Source organism: Rhinolophus hipposideros, assembly GCF_964194185.1.
Source record: "Rhinolophus hipposideros genome assembly, chromosome: 10".
Taxonomy (NCBI): domain Eukaryota; kingdom Metazoa; phylum Chordata; class Mammalia; order Chiroptera; family Rhinolophidae; genus Rhinolophus; species Rhinolophus hipposideros.
The window spans coordinates 37,911,360-37,936,062 of record NC_138056.1 but is presented as its reverse complement, the minus strand read 5'-3'; the positions used below and the strand labels follow the sequence as shown (position 1 = coordinate 37,936,062).

General features: G+C 35.9%; 1 protein-coding gene across 2 annotated transcripts in view; it reads right to left on the bottom strand.

Moving 5' to 3' along the window:
• Positions 1-1,809: 1,809 nt before the first annotated feature.
• The window catches only part of COPB1 (COPI coat complex subunit beta 1), a 37,326-nt gene continuing 14,432 nt past the window's right edge, over positions 1,810-24,703 (bottom strand). Inside the window, exons 11-23 of one of the 2 annotated variants that reach the window (XM_081061755.1) lie at positions 24,482-24,627; positions 23,175-23,271; positions 21,473-21,633; positions 19,923-20,043; positions 15,652-15,879; positions 15,325-15,504; positions 13,248-13,392; positions 12,102-12,221; positions 9,256-9,401; positions 8,526-8,615; positions 7,417-7,572; positions 6,878-6,980; positions 1,810-2,586 (exon numbers count right to left, since the gene is read on the bottom strand). In XM_081061755.1, the coding sequence (XP_080917881.1) occupies positions 6,921-6,980; positions 7,417-7,572; positions 8,526-8,615; positions 9,256-9,401; positions 12,102-12,221; positions 13,248-13,392; positions 15,325-15,504; positions 15,652-15,879; positions 19,923-20,043; positions 21,473-21,633; positions 23,175-23,271; positions 24,482-24,627 (1,650 nt within the window). In that variant the 3' untranslated portion in view covers positions 1,810-2,586; positions 6,878-6,920. Of the gene's footprint in view, positions 2,587-4,788; positions 6,981-7,416; positions 7,573-8,525; positions 8,616-9,255; positions 9,402-12,101; positions 12,222-13,247; positions 13,393-15,324; positions 15,505-15,651; positions 15,880-19,922; positions 20,044-21,472; positions 21,634-23,174; positions 23,272-24,481; positions 24,628-24,703 lie in introns of those variants that run through there. The other variant, XM_081061754.1, reaches the window with a different exon arrangement.

The window sequence follows — 24,703 nt, the reverse complement described above, 5'->3', positions numbered from 1 at the left end:
CTGTCCTTCAGGATCCTGTCCCTTGTCTACCATCTCTGGCCCCACCACCTGCTATTGCTCCCAACACACCCCACATGGAGTGTGCCATGTACCTCTGTGACTTTACCAGAATGGTTCTGTGGCAGAAATGGCTTTCCTATCCCTTCTCCCCATCCCTCACCTGACATTCAGCAGGCAAATTTATGCTTTTTGAGGCTTAGTTCAGATGTCACCTCTTTGTGATACCATGCCTTTCTTCTGATAGTCACCAGTTTTCTATGCTCTCACAGCAGCTGGTACATTTTTCTATTATAAGACTTATTAAGCAGTACTCTGATTAGGTGTTTATGTCCTTAAAATACTCACCAAACTGCATTTCACCCTTAGTAACTTCAGGGGTAGCACAGCACTACATAAACAGCAGTCAGAACCCAAGGATCCTAGAAAGTCCCATCCTGTGCCTTAGGTTAGGGAATAAGGGAAACGTCTTAATTACAGGCTGCCTGCCCCAAATCAGGGGACACTCCTCCAGACCTTTTCCGTAAGTGATGACACTGAAGGCATAAGTCAGCGACTACCGAACTTGGATTAATACTTTCATTACCAAGGTTTACTTTCATGAAATAGTGCCTATGAGTATATGATCTGTATAAATTACATAAGAATATTTGGATTTCATATTTCAACAGACATCTAGGCCACTGGTGGAGAACCTGGAAATCAAGTTGTCCTTTGCTGCCACTGTAATAACACATTTAATTCAATTTGATGAACAAGGAACAATTTACTAGCAGAAAATATATGTATGCAATATAAAACTACCAGGAGTGCCATGTGGGCACAAAGACAAGCTGTTAGACCAAGAACAAACAGCTGGCCAAATATTCCCATCATGCTTCCTTATTACTTTTAAAATTTGGGAGCAGGTGTCAATGTGTCAAAAACATGTATGGAGAAGAAACATAAAATTGACAAATTCTTGCTTACCAACTTTTTTTGGACCTAGGAAAAAGACCACCATTATTTGATTTGAGCTGTGGGAACACACTGGTCTAGCTTGTGGAATCTCAGTGTCCTGGCAGATACCGGGTTTCCTCAAAAATAAGACCTAGCCGGACCATCAGCTCTAATGCGTCTTTCGGAGCAAAAATTAATGTAAGACCCGGTCTTATATTACATTATGTTATACCCGGTCCTATATAAGACCCAGTATTATATTACATTATATTACATCATATCATATTATATAAGACCCCGTCTTCCATTAAAATAAGACCGGGTCTTACACTAATTTTTGCTCCAAAGACGCATTAGAGCTGATGGTCTGGGTAGGTCTTATTTTCGGGGAAACATGGTAGTTTGAAAACCACACTTTTAACCGTCATACCTTTCTTCAAAGCATAAGTCATACCTTTACTTGAAGCACAGGATCATTATAAAAAAGCATGACCTGAAACAACTTTGTAGAAAGAGAAAATTTTGATTATGATTAAATTCACTTTTTAATGTTGTTGGGCTTTTAGAAATGGTTTGCATAGCTTAGTAGAGTTCAGTAATTTTCCCAGATGCCTTGAGCCAGCTAGGCATTGTCGCCCTGACCTGGGAAGTCCTATGCAGTAAGATCCGGTCCCCTCCCTGTTATGAGGAGATGCCAGCTCTTTGGGTGGGCCTAGAAGAAGCTGAAGCTGCAGTCACTTAGAAGCCCAACAGATGAAGACACAGACCTAAAAATCACAGGAGCTGGAATCAGGGATTCTGAGCACTGAGATATCTTAGCCACACCCAGTGACCAGAGGGGACAGACAGCATTTATTTTCAAGATGTACTAGTGCTGTAACTGGTATATTTTGATTTTTTTATTCACTTGGAGAGACAGACAGTATTATCTATAACATATCCAGATTCATCTTAATAGGAGACATTCTTACAGAGTGGGGCCTTTTTTCCCACCTCGTATTTCACAGGCACATGTCCACAGTGTAATTTAATCCACACCCTGTTATCTTTACAGCTACATGCTTTATTCATGTGGCCACTCAGTAGGTATTTACTCTAAGCATCTACTATTTACTGGGTCCTCTGGTACACACTGTATATACTTAATACCATCTGTTACCAATACTCATTTTGGGATGTCTTGTTTTCAATTTTCATTACTAAAATCTTTGCTTTTATTTTTTTTAGGTATTACCAACCAGGCAATAATCTAAGCAGGTCAAGGAATTGTTTAGCTACTGTCGTATGTAGTCAAGATTAAAGCATAGGCTTTAAATCTAGAACTACAGAGGAAAGTTAAGGTTAGGCCACTGCAGTAGACCAGGATAAAAATGACAAGAGTGTACACTAAGGCATTTGCAGCAGGAGTGGGAAAAAATATGAGAAAACTACTGAGGAACGAAGAACATGGGACTGGTATCTGAAGAGGGGTGAGGGTAGAGTTAAGGGTGGTTACCGGGTTTCTAGTGTACGTGACCAGACAGAGAACACAGCAGAGGAACAAGTTTGAGGGGCAAGAGAAGTTCCGTTTCATGATGACTTTTGTGGTGTCTGTGGGTAATATCCAGGTGGAAATATTCCAGTTGATTATAAAGTTTGTTGAAGAAGTAGCTGTAAAAACACAAAGCTTTTTGGTATGAATTTCTTAAGCCAGAAACCCCAAAGGTCCATTTACTGAATTATTTTATTTTACAGACAAGGAGATAGGCCCAGAAAGATACACCTATTTTCAGAAGGCTAGAGAATTGAGATGAGATTTCAGAAAACTCATTCAGGGCTGTTTCAGCCCACCATGTTGCATTCCATTTTTATCTCTCGTTGGTTTTACAATTATTCAAAAAATACATAGGGTAGTTTTCTCAGAATCTCAGTTATATACGGAACCCCAGATAAAAGGCATAAATACCACTTGCACTCTTTCATCATTGCAGAATGACTTATGAGAGAGGTACTGTCATGCTAGATAGAGAAAATAAACAGAAAGTGGCCTGATTACTGGAAGTGACTTCTGATCAGAGTAACTCTAATTATTACATTGTTACTATAACCTGGCTGCACATATTTCTGTCATGTGATTGTCATTCTGAAAGCAAACAAAACCAGTATGTTCATCACAGACCATCTATCACTTGAGGTACATGGGGTGTGACAGTTACATTTAGCTGTGATAACAATAGCTGATAAGCAAAAGTGTCAAGAGCTACTTAAAAAAATTGACATGATACCATTACTAAGTTGCGGGCCAATGATACCTCAAATAAAGAATTCTTGAGAAATGAAGTACAATTCTTGAGAAATTCAAGTATAAAATTAGGATCTAAATTCTGAGGGCAGTATGAAGATAATGAGAATTGGTTTCTGTCTTCTTTGTAGTGTAAGGAGGGAAGGTGAATGGGGGAAGAAATGGAATGAGTACTTACTGATAAAACATCTACTACCATGTTTCCCCCAAAATAAGACCTAATGTTTTATTAGGTAATAAGACATCACCTAATGAGATTACCTAGGATAATCAGCTCTAATGTGTCTTTTGAAGCAAAAATTAATATAAGACCTGGTATTATATTATATATTATATATATTATAAAGACCCGGTCTTATATAAGACATGGTATTATATATTATATTGTTATATTACATTATATCATATATTATATGTTATATAAAACCAGGTCTTATATTAATTTTTGCTCCAAACGTATTAGGGCTGTTGTCTGGCTAGGTCTTATTTTCGAGGGAACAGGGTAAGTACCAAATATTCATAATAAATTCATTGTATCATTTCATCCCTCACATCAACTTTGTGCAGTGGACATTATAAGTACCTTAGAAATGTGGAAACAGAGGCACAAAGAGAGTAGGCAGTGATGGCAATGTGTGACTAGCTGCAACGGCTGCCAGGCATCCTGGCTTTGTGTCTGGGTTCAACTCTATTAAGCCTTCATTAATAAGTAACTTACTCTCTGTATATACTTATACACTGATATACTTTTTGTTTTGCTTATCAATACTCATTTTGGGGTGTCTGTAATCATCTGTGGTATTAAAACTGTAATCGTCATCTGTAAATGATGCAATCCTTTGCCTCACAGGATTATATGTGGCACGGCAAAAGCACTCAGTGTTATGCTTGCCACATGTATGTGTTCAATAAATCAGTTATTTACCATTGTCTAAGACCACACAGCAAGTAAGTGGCAGATACGACTCCACGCTTTGTTGATTCTAAACTGAATTTCTGCACTATACCTGGTTACCTCTGGAGGCCTGAGATCCTGGGGGTGGAGAGCAGAGCTCAGGGAGGGGGACAGATGAGACTGCTGTAGTGAGAATTTGGGAGAGGGCAGTAAGGCAGAAAGCTGATACACCTGACCCTACTTTGAGGATAGCATTCAGAACTGTTAAGACAAAAGACAAAACTATGATTTTAAATTGAATCTTGACTTAAGGGGAAGGCTATAAATTATTAGCTAAGAACGTTTACCAGTGTGGGGAAAAAAAGTCATTAGGAAAACTGCTAACCTTACCCAATATGGAGCACAGGTATTTCACATCTGATATTATTTGAGTTTCTAAAAATATTTTTATTCTCTTGCCTTTTTAGATACCCTGAAATGAGTCCTTTTGTCTCCTATATTATTTATAAATCACATAGAAGTTTCTTATAGCTAGCAAAATATCGCTAAAATTAATCTCCTTGCTAATAAAAAATTACCTGTTTTTTCTTCTTACAAAAACTTGAAACTCCAATCACTTCTAATCCCAAAATAAAAGTAACTGCTCCCTCTAGTGTCATGACAGCAAAACTTAATTCATTCAATACATTTATTTATTATGCCCTCACTTGGTGTCAGATACTGTTTATTGTCTTACAGATATCATGGCCCTAATTATATGATATAGTCTAATGTGAGCAGCTACAACCTTTAATGTACATTATATCCTAATTAAGAGAGCACAGTGTAAATGGCTTCTCTAAACAGTTCTGCTATCCAATTCAGTTTACATTTATTAAATGCACAAAGCTTATAAAATGCTAATGAAGTAAACAGCTTAATGTAGTACAGATATCTGACAACTGTGTTCATCTTTTTGTTGTTGTTCTCCTTATTTATTAATTTAAGAAAATGGCAATGTGAGCCAATTTAATTCCAACAAAAATGGCCTGAATTGGTCAGGCAGGCAATATTCTGTGAGTTATCAACAGAGATACATTCGAGGACATACTTTCTAGGCATAATTCCTTGTGATTTTAAATGCAATACTGGTTGATTATGAATACGAAACCGAAATCTTTAACATGTTAAGTCACTTTTCCTGTCCTGTATATTGTCAATCAGTATTGGATGAAACAAGGATTCCCTGGTCAAGTACGATTAACATAGGATGGGTTAAAGCAAACTAATCTGCTTTCCTGACTGAAGGACCTCTCAGAATTTTTAGTATGCTCATATGCACGGTGAATCCCAAGTACAGGATGGTACGAAGCTTTTCCCAAACTTACTTGACTATGGAATCATTTTTCTCCCAGAATATCTAATGACATCAAAGAAGCTAATGTTCAATGGAACATACTTTGGGAAATGATGTAATCCAAACAAAGTTGTATCAATTTCTTTGCTCTCATCACAAATCTCCAGCCCCTGACTCGATGCATGAAACTGACCCCTTCCTGCATTCTTAGTACCTTTCCCATTTGGTAGCCACCAACTTTCTTTGAGATCTCAATGCTCATAATCCTCTGGTTCTTCCTGATTTAAAAAGCAAGTGACTTCAAAGTGTATGGCATACAAGGCATCACTCTCCTTCACAATCCAAACAAATCATTCCATTCTCACTAAAGTGCTGAAATAGGACTTGTTGCTTTCACTCTTTCACAGCCAGACCTTATCTATGAACTCATCCTGAATGTAGCCTGAAACCTAACTGGAAGACACAGTATAATAGTTCAATGTTTAGCCTTAGCTACTTCAATCATCCCCAAGGAAGGCAAGGGCCAAATGGATAGTGCAATCACACTCTGGGGCACTGGGCTCAAGAAGGCATCTGGAAATCATACTGGGCGGTGATGGTGCCCAGCCTAGTGAAAGTGAGAAAAAGGGGAGGGGCAAGGCACGAGGCAACATGGGAACAGGACGGTTTTCTGACTCCTCTGGAGTTGAATCCTCCCAGTGCAGCTTCAGTAACTGGCTGGAACCAATTTAACTTCTAACAAACATAAAGGAATACCCAAAGGTAAACGTGAATGGAAAAAAATCTAGTTTGGGTTATCTATTTTTCATATTCAGAATAATTAGAACAGTATGTTCATTTCAGTAGGTTCATAAGGCTCTTTTAAACTGAAAATGGATCTGTCTTCTCAAGCTATTTGATCCTTTCTTCCTGGAGCACAATTCCAGAGAAAAACTCTTTAGAATACATACAGTAAGGCATTTTTAGAGATAGTAATGCCGGAATATTAAATAAGTAAAAATCAATCAAGTAAATCAAGGCCTTTCCATTTCACATCACTGGTTTGTAAATTCTCTTAATAAAGTTCATATATTCACAATTCAAAGAGTAATTTAAATTTATAATAGAAACCTATAATCCAACTAAAAGAAATCCATCGCTACATAACTAAAATTGTGTAATTATACATTTATTTATAAAATAACAAAAGATTTAGGAATAGATCTATTTATTGTACTGTGAAAATGGTCTTGGTACACGAGAGAAACATTATATACTTTGAGGACAGCATTCAAAACTGTTAAAAGACAAACTATAATTTTAAACACAATCTTGATTTAAGGGAAAGGCTATAAATTATTGGCTGGAATGCATTCAGCATGAACTCAGATTCTATATAACATAAAGCATGAAAGAGTACAAAAGATGTTGGAGTCCAATAAGCCCATACCTAAATTTTAACTGTAAAGCTGCAAGGACTTTTTTGTTTATTCTTATACACTAGTTTTCTTCTGAGACAAGTTGATTTTATCTCCAAGACTTAAGGCCATTCCCTGTAAATAAGAATGAAGATGTTTACAATTATTGAAACTATGTAAAACCAATAGGTTATTCTATCCTGAACAAGCTCTCATTCAGTAATACCACATTCTACAACGAAACCAAGGATGTACAAAACAGATTCATCAAAACCTTATTGGTCAAGCACTTTTAGTGCTAGGTTTACAAAGCAATTTCTAATGAACTCATTTCACAAACATCTCATGGGATTCAATCTGGTTTTAAGCAAATAATCCAGAATGAAAGACCCAAAAGGTAGGCCATTTTAATGAAGCAAAAGTTATATTCCTATTCAGAGAATACCACCCCCCCACACACACACACAAACACTAGTGACAGAGGGTAGGTACTACATACAGAAATAAAAAAGACAAAATTATTTCTCTTTTTGTTCAATTCAGAGATGGCTTCAAAAAAAGCAAGTGTTACCTGACTCTTTGCACGAATCCTTATGTGGCCAGTTACAGGGGCCTCTGGTCCCTGCTGAATAGGCTTCTCAATGCTGACATTTGCAAGTGCATCTTCTCCAAATATGGAACGAGCATAGAGGTTGGCCGCCATAAAGCCACAGTAACCAGAAAGTGCCTGGAAGAAATTTGTGATAAATTCAATACTTTACTAGAGAACTATATATATAAGAAAGACTGAATTGCACAGATGAATTATCACTTAAAATAGTACTTTCATGTGGTGGTGATGGTTACAAAACTGTAGGAATTTGTCAAAATTTATGGAATTACATACATCAATAGAGTGGATTTTACCATGTATATATTATACCTCAATAAACCTGACTTTAAAGAAAACAGCACTTACCCAATTTGTATTTATACATTCTCTGTTTACTTATAGAGGTATGTGACTGCTTCCCACACCAGACCTTAAGCTCCATGAAGAGATTACTTTAATTTCATTCATTGTATATCTAGCAGCTCAAAGTGTACTGGGCATATAATATTTGTTTGAATAACTGTTGGGCTCAGTATTTGTTAAATAAACGAATATGAATTAAAATCTACTTGTCTGATAGTAGCCATCCTTTTACTGATGAAATTAGTATTATACCATTAGCAGAAATTTTATAAAGAAAAATATTCCTTCGAGCCTCAGAGTCATTTTTCTTTTTTTGTTTTTCTAGTCTTTTTTCAAACACAGCAGAAAAGCAGAGTCTATCAACAACTCTGTATTTAGGCAGCTATATTCTGACCCACAATCAGAGCCAACAGAAGACATCATGGACATTTTCTAATCGAGTAGCACAAACTATTTTAGAATAAGCCTTTAGATAAACGAGAGAAGACTGAACAGAAAAACTAATTTGACTATTGAGTTGGGTCACTGCACTAAGAACAAGCAGGCTGGCATATTCCAGTAGAGAGGTGTAAGCAGAGTCATACGTTCTATGAAATAACTTCTTTTAGCTAGTCCAGAGTGACTGTTTTTCTCATGCTGAATAACAAAAATACACTAGAGGAAATACAAGAAAGCGAGGAACCCACCGCACTATCAGATTTAACAAGTTCTCAGTCAAATCTTACCTTCTCTGGAGTGAGGCATTTCATGTTGGTTGACTTTAATATGTGTTGCAAATAGTCATTCAAATCAATAATATTTGTGTTAACCGTCACCTGTACAGAGGGAGAAAAAAGTTAAGGAGATTATAATTCTTAACAATGAAAAAGTTGTGAATTTCTTATTTTGGGGTTGAGAAACAATCACTCGTGTGTCATACGAGACCCTCCTTCCAAGTATTAAGTGGGGAGGATGGGCAACAAAACAGTAAATGACATCTACAAAATCCAACGAACTGCAGGATGGTATAAGAACTTTCAGATACAACTTCATAGAAGATCAACATACTAAATATAAAATATCTCTAATAAAAATCAAGCCTCAAAGAAACAAAGTTCCTCACTTGGCCACTGACTTTGCAAAGCCTCTTTGGACACTGGATTTAATGATAAATTATTATTCATACATACAAGAAATGGAATGTTGTCTATAACGTCAATCAATCAATCAATCAATCAATCAATCAATCAATCAATCAATCCATCAGATTAATTATAGAACTGCTACTCTCATCAATTTACAACAGCAACTTACCAAACTACCTGCATGACTTCCAATTAAGGCTAATTTGCAAGAATAAATATTGAAAGATTTTTCTTTTCATATCTGACACTTTTTAGTGGGATTAATTTTAGAGGAAAATCTAGCCAAAAAGAAACAAAGACAGGAGTTCAAGGAAATCTCCCAGGGACTAACTTTGTTTTCCCATTCAAATTCGGCCCACATTTGACGGAATTCAGCATCAGTGCAAGTTGCAGGCTGGATATAGTCCATGATGTCAATGTGAATATCGCTGAGGACCACACAATTCCTGTCACTTGCTGCTCCAGAGACATCATAAACTGCAATACACACACACAAAATAATCCCCAATTACCAGAGGCAAATTTTAAATTAAAAAGTTTTAATATTTCCAAATAAGAATCATGGTATTAGCAAATATTTATCTAAAGCTTATTATTATACACTGCTCTATTCTAAATGCTTTACAAATGTTATTTGTTTCATAATCCTGTTATATGATCCTATGTTACAGTATTATTACTTTCTACCTTACAGGTGTGGAAGCAAAAACAAAGAAGGTAATTAAGTCGCTCAAGGTCACAGAACGAAGTGGTGGGGGCCAGGATTCAAACACTGGTGCTGTGTGTCAGGCACTCCAGGAGAATACACAAATAGTACTGTTCCCATAGCAGGTGTTTAACTAGTATTTCTGAATGCCTATTGCTGAGCCACAGTACTTAATGGTACAAGACTGTATGCTTCTATGACAGTCTCTTCCACATTAGAAAGTGATCATCTGATTGGAGCCTTCCTTTCCTCCTTCTAGCCTCATTTTTTGACATTCTCCCACCCTATCTACTTGCAGAGAAAACAGGGGTTATTACAGAATTGTACATTTGTAATTTTACATTTGAAACCTATGTAATTTTACTAACCATTGTCACCCCAATTAAAAAACAATAATTTTCAGCTCCACATCTAAAAATAAATGTATCTTTCTCTGAATGCACTCTCACTTCCTTAGCTTTTGTATCAGAGACGTGCTGCCCCTTCTCTTCCAGGGTAAATACTTCCTGCCATCTGTAATCTCTGCTTTGGTTCAAGATCTCTCCTCATCAATCACTACCTCTTTCATTCTTATGTCCTTACCTTTGTATTCTCTACTGACTTTCTTCCCTTATAATCAGCCTATAAACATACTCAAGGCTCTCATCTTAAAAACCAAAATTCCCTTCATCCTCGAATTCTATTCTGGCTACTGCCTTCTCTCATTCTTATCAAAACCAAGGTCCTACGCTCAGAATAGTGTACAATCACTATCTTTATTTCTCCATCTTCTATTTAGTCTTCAGTTTATCACCATTGCAGTTTATCACGCATGAGGAATGTTTTAGTACAACAAATCACCAAATCCAAAGGATCCTTCTTTTAGAATTCATGTTACTTGATCTTTTGCAGCTTTTGGTACTTCTTGAAAAATATTCTTTATGTCTCTCACCACACTTTAGGTTTCTTTGTAGGCTTCTTCTCTGACTAGGCTTTTAATATTGCGGTTCTCTTGGATTTGTTTTTCAAATCTCACCTCTTCTCATTTTTTATGCCCCCCTAGGTGATTTCTTCCATTTTTATGGCTTTTACACAAATATTTATCTCTAATTTAGACCTCCTGTTCAAGTTCCGGACTCCTATCAACCTGCCCTTGGATATCTTCAGACATTTTATTATTTAAAGCCTACTCAAGATTTAACTTATCCTCTCTCTCAAATCTGTTCTTCTCTCCTATATTCCATTTTGGTAACTGATATAAACATCAACTCAATAAACCCAAGCAAGAAATCTGAGCATTACTCTAGCCACTTCCTCTTCAATCAGAAACCATGTCCTGGACATTCTATCTCCTTAATATCTATTCTATTTAGTCCTCTCCATCCTAAACACTACCCTTATAATCAGCCTATAAACATACTCCTTAATATCTATTCTATTTAGTCCTCTCCACCCTAAACACTACTGTGTTGGCTCAAGCTCCGTTCTCTCTCACCTGGGCTATTGCAATAGTCTACTAGTTAATCTTCCTGCCTCTTCCAATCAGTCTTCTATAGTGCGGTCACAGAAATATTCAATCATGTACCTCACTCACTTATAATTCCTCAGTGGCTCCCCTTTATATCCGGGATAAAGTACAAAATCCTTAGCCTGACAAGTAAAATATAGCTCCTTGTAACCTTCTTCACCTCTTTTTCTCTACCACCACCACCCTCTCGCCCGCTGTAAACTCCAGGTATATCAAACTACCTGCCTTTGTTCCAGCTGAATCCCGATCTGTAGAACACTTACTGATCTTTCAAAACCCTCCCTGAGCATTAGCTCCTCCTCAAAGCCTTTCCTAACCTTTCCCACCAGCTTTGAGAGAACTGACCTCATCTCTTCATAGACTCCCACAGGTTTCTTTCTCAACACTTACCATTGTGTATCGCACACATATTTTACATATCTGTTTTCCTTTACTAGACTATAAACTATCCGAAGACAGAGATCTTTTGTTCCTTGCCATGGTAGACCACATCCCTACCACAGAAACTGCTAAAAAAATGTTTATTGACTGAATGACTCTGTATAAGCTAGTCCCTAAATTGCCTGGCAACAAATGCCTATGCAAAGTTTTAGACTTTAGTTCAAATGCTATCTTTTGATAATATACTCTCATCTTTTATAAAGCCTTCCATACTGTTAGCATTTTCCCCATCATGATCCCAAAGCACGCAGTATATAAACTAGTCCATATCACGTTGTGTCATATTTATATATTTATTTATCTCCTCCTTCTGCTTGACAGTTTCTTGAGGACAGTGACTCCATTTGGTTCACTTCCGTACATCCAGAACATAGTGTAATGCTTAGTATCTCAGCAGGTGCTTCAGAAACAAACGTATGAATGGATTCAGGTCCTGTCCTCAAGAAATGTCACACAGCTACTCATCATATAAATTCTTTAATAAAAATATTCAAACATCAAATGCTGTAAAATAGCTCCTTACCTATGTTACCAAATATTATTCCATTTTCTGTTGATGCTACTTTGACATTAGCTTTAATGTTTGCAAAATCATGAGGAGCAAGAGTCAAAGGAGATGGCTTTTCTACAAGTTTCAGATCCCCTGAAAAAAATATTTAGACATGGTTAAAAATACATGTATATGAACCTCTCAAATTATAAAACCTTAAAATGTATGCAGCTTAACAGTTTCTAGCAAAGGAAGGAATAAGAGAAGGGTTATGAGGACAAAATGAAGAAATATTATGGGGACAAAACAAAGAAATCATTTAATACCTTATTATTCATACCAATCTGCACATTTTCCTTTAAAAGGTAATAGGCATCTCAGAAAAATTCTGTATTTAATTCGTGTGTGTGGGGGAGGGTACTTTGGGCACAGCATTTTATTTCAATGAATGAATACAAACTTCTCAAAAAGCTTAAATCATAAACTATATACTCCATTACAAAGAAAGATAAAACAATCTACAGAAAGACTTCTTAGAAACAAAGTTCTTTATATAGGCATCAAGCTATGCTGAGGGCAGAAGTATGTTTTCCCTTGATATCTTAATTAAAGTCCTTGAACTCTTGTTTAAGCCATTTGGAATTTCCTAGGGGCACTGTGCTCTTCCTGTGTACAATTTGTATTTCCCAACTTCAAAGCCAGATGTAGAAGTGATCAGTCTGATTCATGTGTCTTACTAAGAAAAAAGAAAGACATCTCACATTGTTAAATATGATAATGATATATTACCCTGGCTACATGCAGTATGTATCGATAATGAAATACCTAGTACAGAAAATGCCTAGTTCTGTATTAAGGCAATTAAAAATTTAACCAAGTGAGCTACATGATAAATCTGTAACTTAAACAACTCTTATTTATATCTAGAAAAACTGACATTTGCGATTGAACTCAGTGAATAAAACCTATCTGGATGTACCAAGAGCATAAACATAAGAAAGTCAGTATCACAGAAGCTTAGAAAACTGGAGTTGAGGGCTAGGTATTAAATGTAAACTAAGCTTTGACTCAAAATGTCACAAAGGGCTCAAGAGAATTCTCATACTAAAACTTGTGTACTTCCCTTAATAATCTGTTGTAAAGGTTTACTATAAATGTCTTGAAGGTAAATTTCCTCACCCAGAGTAGCTAACTCTAACGTGCAGTTCTGCAAAGTATCACTGGTCTGGTTCACAACAAGTACGTCCAGCACGATGTCATACTGGTTGACATGAACATAAGCTTCTGCATATACAGGATCTGAGAAACCTGTCAACTGGGTGACCTACAAAACAAAAATAAAGAGATAATCAAATGACTGAGACAATTTAGCCAAACATATGAGTATATTAGCCAAATGACTTAAGTCTTTTAGATAATTAACGGATGTGCTTAGATTAGACAAGTCATTTTGAAACAGGTGTAATAAAATTGTTTGTAATGCAGAAACGGTAATTAAAACTGAGACATTAGAAATAACAGGTCCTGAAGTTTATATCTCAAAAAAGTAGTAGAAAGACATTAAATATGTCTAGCAAATACATTACACATTATCCCAATTTAGGAACTAAATAGATTTGGATACATTTCAGTTAAATCCCTCAGCATCTAAACTCACTAGCTGTTCTCCAAAACTCAAGAATCCAATAAAATTCACATCACGTGGCAGTCCCTGCTACCCAAGCTCAGGAACTAAATAGCAAAAATGCTTGTAATTACAAAAAGATAAAATTTTAAATGTTTCCTCCCAAAAATTTCTACAACACCCAAAACATAGCACTTTTAAAACAAAATATTCTTAACAAAAACACAGACAACAAAATAAGAAATACATAATTAGACTATATTAAAATTAAAACTTTTGTGCATCAAAGAACACTATTAATAGAGACAAAGGCAACCCACAGAATGGGAGAAAAATATTTGCAAATCATATGTGTGATAAGGGGCTTGTATCCAGAATATACATGAAGAACTCCTATAACTCAATACAAAAACACAGGATTAAAAAATGAACAAAGGATGGACGGCCGCATGGCTCAGTTGGTTGAAGTGCATGCTCTCAACCACAAGGTTGCTGGTTCAACTCCCGCAAGGGATGGTGGGCTGTGCCCCCTGCAACTCATATTGAACGGCAACTGGACCTGGAGCTGAGCTGCACCGTCCACAACTAAGACTGAAAGGACAACTTGACTTGGAGCTGATGGGTCCTGGGAAAAACACACTGTTCCCCAATAAAGTCCTGTTCCCCTTCCTCAATAAAATCTTAAAACAAACAAACAAACAAAAAACAAATACTGTATGATTCCACTAATATACGGTACCTGGAACAGTCAAATTCATAGAGATAGAAAGTAGAATGGTGGTTGCCAGGGGATGAGGGAGAGGGGAATGGGAAATTATTATTTAATGGGGACAGAGTTTCAGTTTTGCAAGATGGAAAGAGTTCTGCGGATGGATGATGGTGATGGCTGTACAATATGAATATACTTTATACCACTGCACTGTACACTTAAAAATAGTTAAAAGGGTAAATTTGATGTTATGTATATTTTTAAAAATTTTTAAAAATAAAATTTTAAAAACCTGTAACTGAAATATTGTTGAAATCAATTCCCAATTTGAAAGGAGATAAAGTGTTTTGGTTTGAATTTTGCTACTAATCTTATTTATCTTGGACAAAAATATCAGCTTGAGACTGTTGCCTCATCTAACAGATAAAGGGATTAAACTAGATCATTGATTTGTAAATTTATATATTTTGAGTGCAGAAAAGTTTTCCTAATAAAATCTTATCTGGAACTCAACATATAAAGAATATAAAAGTAGACTTGCTCTGTGTAAAGTAACAGGGCATAGGAAAAGCTGAGGACAGGGTGTGCGGGAAGCCAGAGCCCTGGCCTTTCTAAACTTTAGTTAACCTCTGAGGATCTCCAGCAGTATGTATCAGATTATTATTCCATACACAACTGGAACAAGTTATACTATAAAATCGTCTACTGGACCTATACTACTATAGTATAGTAAAGTACTTTATCAGTGTCTGAGTTTCAATTCATGTTTAACAAGCCTATCAGTCAGTGTGACCTGACAAAAACTGATGCTGTATAACTCATTATTTTTCTTTTCAAAATCAGCGGGACCAGCAACTTCCTGATTACTACTTTCTTAATCGGTCAATTTAAATAACGTACCAGTGTATGTGACATTTTGTTACCTTGTTAAGTTTCGATGCTAGGGGATCTGCAGCCTCTTTCCTCTGTGTGTTACCCATTGCTGCCAGCAAACTCAGCTGAAACTGATCTTCCTTGCAGTTCATTTCATTCTTAGCAGTTAGTTGCATGAAGGAAATGGGGTCATCGGGCTGTACTGTTACATTCCTCTTTTCAGATTCTTTCTGCGTTGAGAAAACAAACACACATCTCTCTTTAGTATGGAAAGAAAGATAGCTTTTTGTAGGCCTTTAACAGGGACAGCCCTCACATATGAGGATAGAAAAAAAATGCCACAAAGCACTTTTATGGCCTTTTCATATATACCTTACCTTTTGGGATAATTTTTCTTCTTCGAGTTTAGCAGATAACATGTGAGAAAGGGATTGTCTGCATTCCTTATTGAAAATGTCATTCATTAAAGGTGAACATTCAGACAAGACCTTGAGGCACAGGGAAATACGATCTACATCATCATCTGTAATGGGCTTCTTAGGAAGAGAGGATTTTCCCAAATGAAGGATAGTGGCCATAAGCAACATGGCCTCAGCGATAAAAGACTAGAAAATAGAGAAATGGGTTAATGTCATGATTCAGCAATTGCAGCAACGTCACTTTATTATAACTCATAATTCAAGAAATAAAACTAATTTTCACTTCATTTGAATGAGATTTCACATCCGTTAGATTTTATCTCCACCCTTCTCTTTCCTTTCTATTCTAGCTGCCACCCTCTAACCTTCATTAACTCTCAACTGAAAAGATAGCAATGCCTTTTTCACTGTTGGCTTTACTCTAACCTCCTCACATGCCAATGCTATCTTACTAAAATTCCAACCACAGAAAAGTTGAGACTGATATTTTTTACAAATTGTTAACATTTTGCTATACTTGCTTTCTTATTCTACTTATATATGTACACTTATTTTTTTAGCTAAACATGTGAAAGATTCTTCACCTCATACAGTGTTTCCCCCAAAATAAGACCAGGCCTTAGATTAATTTTTGCTCCAAAAGATGCATTAGGGCTTATGTTCAGGGGATGTCTTCCTGAAAAATCATGCTAGGGCTTATTTTCCGATTATGTCTTATTTTCGGGGAAATGCGCGGTACATACCTCAGCATATATCTCTTAAGAATCAGGACAGTTTCCTGTATAACTGCAATATCATTATCTTACCTGAGAAATGTAACAATCTCAAAATATATCTACTATACACTCTAAATTCAAATAAATCGTCCTAATTGTCACAAAATGTTTTCATTGTTTTTTTATCCAGGATCAGTTTCATGCCTTTTATTTGTCTATTATTCCCCTTAACCCCTTTTAATCCAGATCAGTCCCCTGGCTTTCTGCATTGTTTTCCATCACAAGGACTTTTCAGAGTCCAGGCCAGTTGTTTGACTGAATGTCCCCCACTTTTGGTTAGAATACCAGATAGGTGATGTTTTATATTTCATATTGTACTGCATCAGGAGGCACATAATGTCAGGTTTTCCCATTTTGGTGAAGCTAAGTGTGATCACCTGCTGCTGCTACCTTAATCCTTATTGCGCACCAATCATTTCACACTACATGTAAATACCTTCAGCCACTTCTCACAGCCTTCTTATTGAATTCCATATTACTTAGCCAGCTATTCAAAGTCTCCCACAAATGAATCCAACTTACTTTTTCAGTCTCATGGAGCATTATCCTGACACATGCTCTATGTCATTGCCAAACTAAACTGCCTTTGGCTGAGTACTGATCTACACACATGCGTGAAAAAACTATCAGAGACCTTGGGAAAGAACCAGCAGAACAAGTATAACAATTCTCTGAGCCTGGATGCTGTCTCCAGAAAGAGAAGAAGGAGGAGGGGACAGAAAAAAATAGCTGAAGAAATAAATGGCCAAAAATTCCCCAAATTTGATGAAAACTACAAACCCACATATCCAAGAAGCTCCATGAAGCACAAGCAAAGCAAACATGAAGAAAGCCACACCAAGGCATATTCTAATCAAATTACCAAAACCCAGTGGTAAGGAAAAAAAAATCTAAAAAGCAGCCAGAGAATATAGGACACATTCTACATAGAGGCATGAGAATGACAGTAAGCTTCTCATTAGAAAGCCAGAAGATAATGGAGCTGTATCTTTTATAGTGCTGCAAGCCAGAGGGCAAGGAAGAAACATCCTTATAGCACTACAAGAAAAAAAAAAAGTCAACCTAGAAATCTATATCCACAAAGATATCTTTCAAAAATGAAGCAGAAATGGACTTTTTTAGACAAACAAAAACCAAGAGAATTCACTTCCAACAGACCTGCAGTACAAGAAAAGTTGAAGCAAATTCTTTAGGCAAAAGGTATATGAAACCATAGAGAAACTCAGATCTACACAAATAAATGAACAGCACTAGAAGGCATAAATGAAGGAAAGCCAGTGTGATGATAAAAAAAAAAAAAACTTCCTCCTGCCTTCTACCAAGTGCAGAAAACTTCCTTAACCACATGTTACCAGAAACCTGGCTCTTTCAACAGATGTCAGCAAATGCTCTCCCAATTTGCAGAACTGCAGCAGCCTTTCCATGAAAAGAAATCAAACTGTTTTCTGAGACACAGAATCTTGGAGACTTTTAACAAGCATAATTTAAAGAATAGACGATAATACTGTGACATGACCTGAATAAATAATGGTCCACAGAGACTTACAAAGTAAATTATTGCCAATAAATCAAAATAAACTGATAAAAAAGGATAATACACCTTATAATTTGGCCCTCTAAATCTCACTTACTGTTTTTATGATGGGAAAAAATTTTTTTTAAATCCCAAATCTAAAATGAAAATGTCTAATGATATAATTAATGGCTTACATCACTGAAGGCATCTAATAGACTATACAGTTATTAAATATTATAATTATGATGATTAGGAAGGGTTTAGTATAACATGGGAAAATGTGTGCTGTAATGTTAAGTAAAACTGCAATATTATAAAACACAAAATGATCACTAGAGAAAAGTGATAATAGATAAAATAGATAAAAATAGATAAAAACCATATTAAACTCTTTCTGGAGGAAGGAAAGATTCTTGTTATTATTTCTGGTAATGTAATTTTATATTTTGATGTTTCTAACTACACTACAGTATTAACAAGATTTGTACTTCACTGCTATGACTATGAATGATTTTTTCTTATTAGTTATTACATCACCCTCTATTTATTTTAGCAACATGAAAAAATAAATGAACAAAATAAAAACATTCACAATTTTACCACAGAGATATTTTTTTTAAATGAAGGCAAAGTAAAGATTTTTTTCAGACAAATGAAAGCTGAGTGAATTCATCTCAGCAAACCTTCATTATAAGAATGACCAAGTTCTTTAGGCAGAAAGAAAATATCAGATGGGAATCTGAATTTATATGAAGGAATAAAGAACATCATAATTAATAAATATGTGGGTAAATATAAGACTTTTTTCTCATTTAAAAGAATCTTTAAAACTATTTACAACAGATGATAAAATCAGAATATTATATATACAGCCTTAAAAGAAAGGAAATTCTGATACATGCTACCATAAATGAAGCTTGAAAACATCACACCAAGTGAAATAAACCAGTCACAAAAAGACAAATATTGTATGATTCCACTTATATGAGGTACGTAGAATAGGCAAATTCTAGAGGCAGAAAGTAAAATGGTGGTTGCCAGGGGCTGGAGGGAAGAGGTATGTATGGAAGTTATTGTTTACTGGGTACTGTGTTAGTTTGAGACAATGAAAAGTTCTGGAGATGAAGAGTGGTAATAGCAATGTGGATGTACTTTATGCCACAACTCAAATGTACACTTAAAAATAGTTAAAATGGTAAATTATGTTATGTGTATTTTACCATAAAGAAAAATACACACACACACACAAAAGCACTCAGGAAGGTATCTGAAGTTTGCTTTGTCTCCTGTTCCCAACTCTCAACTTCTTACAATTGGCCAAGTATGCCCCCTTCCTATCTGAGTGTGGACTCTAGATAAATAAGAAATGGAGGGGGATGGTGCACATATATAAGAAAGATAATTAACTATTTAGAGCAAAAATAATAATAATGCATCATAGGGTTGATAACATGATACGTAGAAATAAAATGTAGGACAACAACACAAAGGATGGTAGTAGGGTTGGGGGGGGCGAATGGAAGTATATTATTTTAAACGAGCATACAGTCAGAATTGTCAGAAGCTATAACGAAGGTTATGAACTACAGAAATGAGAATACATTTAAGAGACTTCTCTGGGATAAAATGGGCAATGACTGAATGAAGATGCTGGAGAAAGAGGCATTTCCTTCACTGAGCCTTGACTAATCCCACAAAACAGAAATGACTTCATGAACACTACATCTCTTCCATGGGACTAATCACAAGGTATTACTATTGTATTACTTAGTCAATTCTATAATAAAATTCTATTACTGTGTCCATTTCTCCCATTAAACCATAACCTCTTTCATGACAGGAACTTCAGCATTCACTTTTGGGTCCCTCACAGTGAAATGATATATAGCAGGCACTCAATATTCACTTGTTGGTAAATGTAGAATAAGTGGACTTACATTTTGCTTTTTCTTCTCCTGAACCAACGCTACATAGCGCAAGGCAATCTTGGTCAGAGTTGTGGCAAGGGAGGCAGCGACAAAGAAATCTCCATCCAGAAGGAATCCTCTCAGGGGAGGTCTGCAGAATGATCAAGGAAAATGAAACCCACCAACTGCTTAAGCAGCATGTAGCTTTTGCATAAATGATTTAAGTAAGGCTATTTAACACTCTCACTGCCACCCTTCAGTGACAAGGATCTCAACTAACTCCCTCTTTAGCTCTCTTCAGAATGAAAAAGGAAAAAGAAAAATACATGTATTTAAAACTTATCTTCAAATGATACAAGAGCCAACTTGAATATGGAAAGAGAAAATGGTTAAGGGTGTATAAAATGGAGCTAAAGCTTTACATTCAAATCCCAGCTTATCTACAGTATTCATTCATTATGTCCCCTTGGGTAAGTTACAAAACTCTTCAAGCCTCAAATTTCTCTTCTATAAAAATGGGACAATAATACACTGTATCTCAATGGGTTGTTGTCAAGATTACAAGAAGCAAACTACTCAGCACAATGCCCAGTACATAAGAAGCAATCATTAAAATTTTAGGCATTATTTTCATCATCTTCACTATAAAACTGAAGAGCAAAATAAGGAGGAAATCATCAAAATTTTATTTCTCCCGTTAGAAGTGAAAAATCTTCAAAATATATTTTCTAAATAATAGGCAATGAAACTCCAATATCATCAAAGTTACCTCAACTTAGCATTTTCTATGTGAGTAAAATAATTTTAGCTTAAACAGAACACAGTTATTTCAATGAAACAGTCATAAGGAGCAGAGGATTAAAACTATCAACATAATTTCTAAGAGAAAGAACTTAAATGTCTTCCTTTCAAGTATCGTAAATAGCGAAGATTTCCATTTTGGTCAAAAAAGCAAATAAGAGGAAAGAAATCACCTGTTTTATACACAGGAGTAATAAAAAAAGTATATTGTGTTTTGCCATGTATTGAATAATGTGCACTTTTTTGCCCAAATTTGTGAGCGAAAAATAGGGATGTGCATTATGCATCGGTAGTACTAATTCTGTATCTATATAAATATTTTTAATTATTTTATGTATGCTTATGAGTTAAAAGTGTAACTCTAGAAATCAATAACGATATCCATATGCAAAATAATACCTGGAATACGATAATTGGTTTTGTTGAATTTATGACAAACTTGAAACGACGAAGAGTTCCTGGCTTTCTCTGATGCATAAATATCGGAAATTTGTTACCAGTACATAAAATGTCTTGTACCTTGTATCTGTTCTTGTTTCGTAATTATCCGTTACATAAAATTTCTTGTGCCATAATATGTTAAAAAATAAATGCTAAAATTCCTTTATGGTACAAAAAACAAGTATCTAAATGTAAACAAAAGTTTGAATTAAAAAATTAAAATGAAAGATTTGTTTCCCTGAAAGGTTGGGCCAAAAATGTGGGTGTGCATTATATACGGGAGTGCGTTATACATAGCAAAATATGGTAGCTGGCTGAGCACAAGTGTTGCAAATTACCTTTCTTCCTCTTTCTTGGTTGGTCTAGAACTGCTAAGCGCACTCTGAGTTGCATAGGTGCCCATCTCAGTTACCAATTTCTGAACTGGCCCCACAGTTATTTCTTCTTCAGGTTTCAATTCACCAGCTTCTTTCTTTATTTCTGACTCTACAATTGGGATCTAAAAATCAATTGGAAACATCAATTTAGTAATAATATCAATGGCAAGCAAAATCATATTTAAATATTCAATCATTTCTGTAGAGAAGACATTTCCCCAATGGGATTTTTGGAACTTGGAACTCTGCTTTCAATTTTCTTTCCTTCCCATGGTAAAGTAGTGAGAAGAATAGAGGCTTGTGAGTTGGATGCCACTTACTAGTTAAATGGTTTGGGGCAAATTAATCTACTACGAGCCTTAGTGTCTTAATCTGTTAAATGCAAATCTTAATTCTTTCCACACAAATAACTTAATAGCAAAATGCTCAGGACAGTGACCAAGACAAAGCAGACATTCTCCATCCCTTCCCTTGAAATACATCCTTCAATAATGAATGTTGTGCGGGGCGGCCTGCGGGGTCTCAGCTCCCGCTCTCCACATAAGAACGCAGGACATGGCGAGGCCAAAAAAGAACACCCACGGAGCTATAGATAAGGGAGTCCTACCACTATATTCTCGCTGGCGGCTGGGCTGGAGACACAGGAAGCAGAAGCCACACTATCCGCAACCCGCCGTCCACTTGTCTCTGCCAACCAACCTCACTACACTCCGCCCTACTAACTGCCATCCACTCTCGCTAGCTCAGCCACCATCTTCTTGCTAGCCCCCATTTGCTGCTAGCGTAGCCACAGCAGTTATATTAGTGGCCAATGGCTCACTGGTCACAGCTGAAGGCCAATTAGCCACAGCTGATGGCCATCCAATCACAGTTGATGGCCATTTACTACCTGAGCCAGCACCTTTCCACGTGAGGCCGAGAGCCTGGAAACTGCACTCCTGGCTCTGTTCCCACAATGAAATAAATCTAACTTATTTTTACAAAATAACTTTATCGACTACCTTTTTTGTTTTTAAAAAACCAAATGGCTACTACGTATTTATTCCTTAATACCATACCAGTCCATCATCTAATTTAAGAGCTCTAAGAATCTTCGATCATTATCTACCAATTCCTTTATTTTATAGATGAAAAACCTGATGTCCAGTCAGGTTAAGGAACTTATATCCAAGGTCCCAGAACTAATTATCGGCAGAAGCAAGACTGGAACCCAGGTCTTCTAACAAGTACCATTCTTTCTTTTCTCCCATATAGTTGTTTGAAGGAGGAAATACTGCCAGTTTTAGTACGTAATATTGTAAAGTCAGCTCTGTTCTTATATTTGCGTTCTTCATTCAGAACACATAGGCTAACGCTGAGCTTTACAAGCCTTTTTCTTTTTTTTTAAACACAGAACCTTTTGTTCAAATAAAATCTTAATCCAGAAGGGTAAATAATACAGATAAAAGAATAGGTACTATCTCTCAGTGCAGGAGAGGGGAATTCCCCTAATTTCCCAGAGCTCCTAAGGCTTAATTATCTGGGTAATTAAAATATATTTTTTCAGAGTTCTTTAGTACCGACACTACTACATAAAAACATGAAAGCAAATCACCACATAAAAGTCAGATGTACTCAAGTAAAAATCCCCATACAAAGTAGCACTGACTAAAGTAAAACATACCTCCCCGAGGGACCTGCGGACCTCAGTCATCACACTCTGAATGTCTTCCTTGGTGCTACAGTACTCTCCCAGGATCCACAATGCTCCTCGGTAAATCCTAAGGCAAGAATACAAGTTTTGAAACACTGCCTTTGCCAACAAATTTTGAAGCAGAGATCTTTCTTTGCGAATTTATGCTCAAGCGAGAATAAAAGATTCTGCAATTCTAAGGGATCATGGATGACATTTTAAGAAAGAATATAACAAAGACATTAAGTTTCTGTGATTCTCTACAGAAACCACAAGGATTAAAAGGAAAATAATGTCTCATCCATCATTATTAGCAACATTTTAAAACTGGTAATCCCAGTAGTAAAAATAAAAGACCAAAAGGTTTCCCAGAAAGGGACTATCTTTCATTTTGGACACAGTTAAGATAAACTTGATTTTATCACTTACTACTATAAAAAATTTATTATTTTAATGTAAAAGTACTTTTTATTTGTAGTCACTGAAAAGAAGAGGCCGGATGCTGAACAGAACAATGGACAAGGAAGGAGTACAAAGGATCAATAACAAAAAAAACAAACCCTAAAAGTAAAGAAAGCAACTATTTTCTAGTTAAAAATGTTAAAATGAAAAAGTCTTCAGTTATCTTTTCCCTAAGATTTTCCTTAAATTTATTCTTTAAAAAATTCTAGAAACTGAAGCTCTAAGAGATCATGGCTGCCAAAAGCAAAACTTTGATATATTCTTTTTTCTTACAAAGGAAGCAAATCTTTCTCACTTCCACAAATATCAATACACTTCCAATCAGAAAAACAATTTTGTAATGGTCCCTTCTTTTCTATCTAGTTAGATATAATGCAAGTCCATTACCATCTATCTATCAGATGCTTTAATGAAACAAAATTAGGATGCAACAGTCCTTTCTCATTAGCAAAGGCTATTTAAAGGGAAACACAATGTCAGATTTAGGCTGCACTTGTAATCCTTCGTTTCCATAAATACTCGAGGGGGATGCAAATAATAATGATATGCTAAAAGCAATCTCTTTCAACTATATGTTCCTTAGTCACTTCAGGATTCACAGTGTTTTAGAGGAAATCAGGATAGAGAAACCTAGCTAAGTAACTACTACAAAAATAAATGTTGCCCACAGATTATGGACTAACCGAGGACAGGGGTGAGCTGATGACTGTTGTCATACTTATTTTGTCTTGATTGTCTTGAGTCACTTTCCTCCCTTATATTTTCTCAACTGTCCCGTTAAAGATAGACATTGGTCAAATTTTTTACTTGACTGTATAAACAGATTTTAAACCTACTTGACAGATTTAATAGCATGAAAGACTTCAAGCATCTTCTCAACAATGAGCATTCTCAGGTTATCAAAGCGCTGAATGGCTTCACGAACGAACTCCAAGACATCCGCAGCTGCTGCTTCATTACTGTCACTGAGAAATTCCATTAACTAAAATAAAAAAAAGGAAAAAAGGAAAACAACTATGTCATTTTCAGAAGGAAAATTACCTAAGGCTCAACAATCT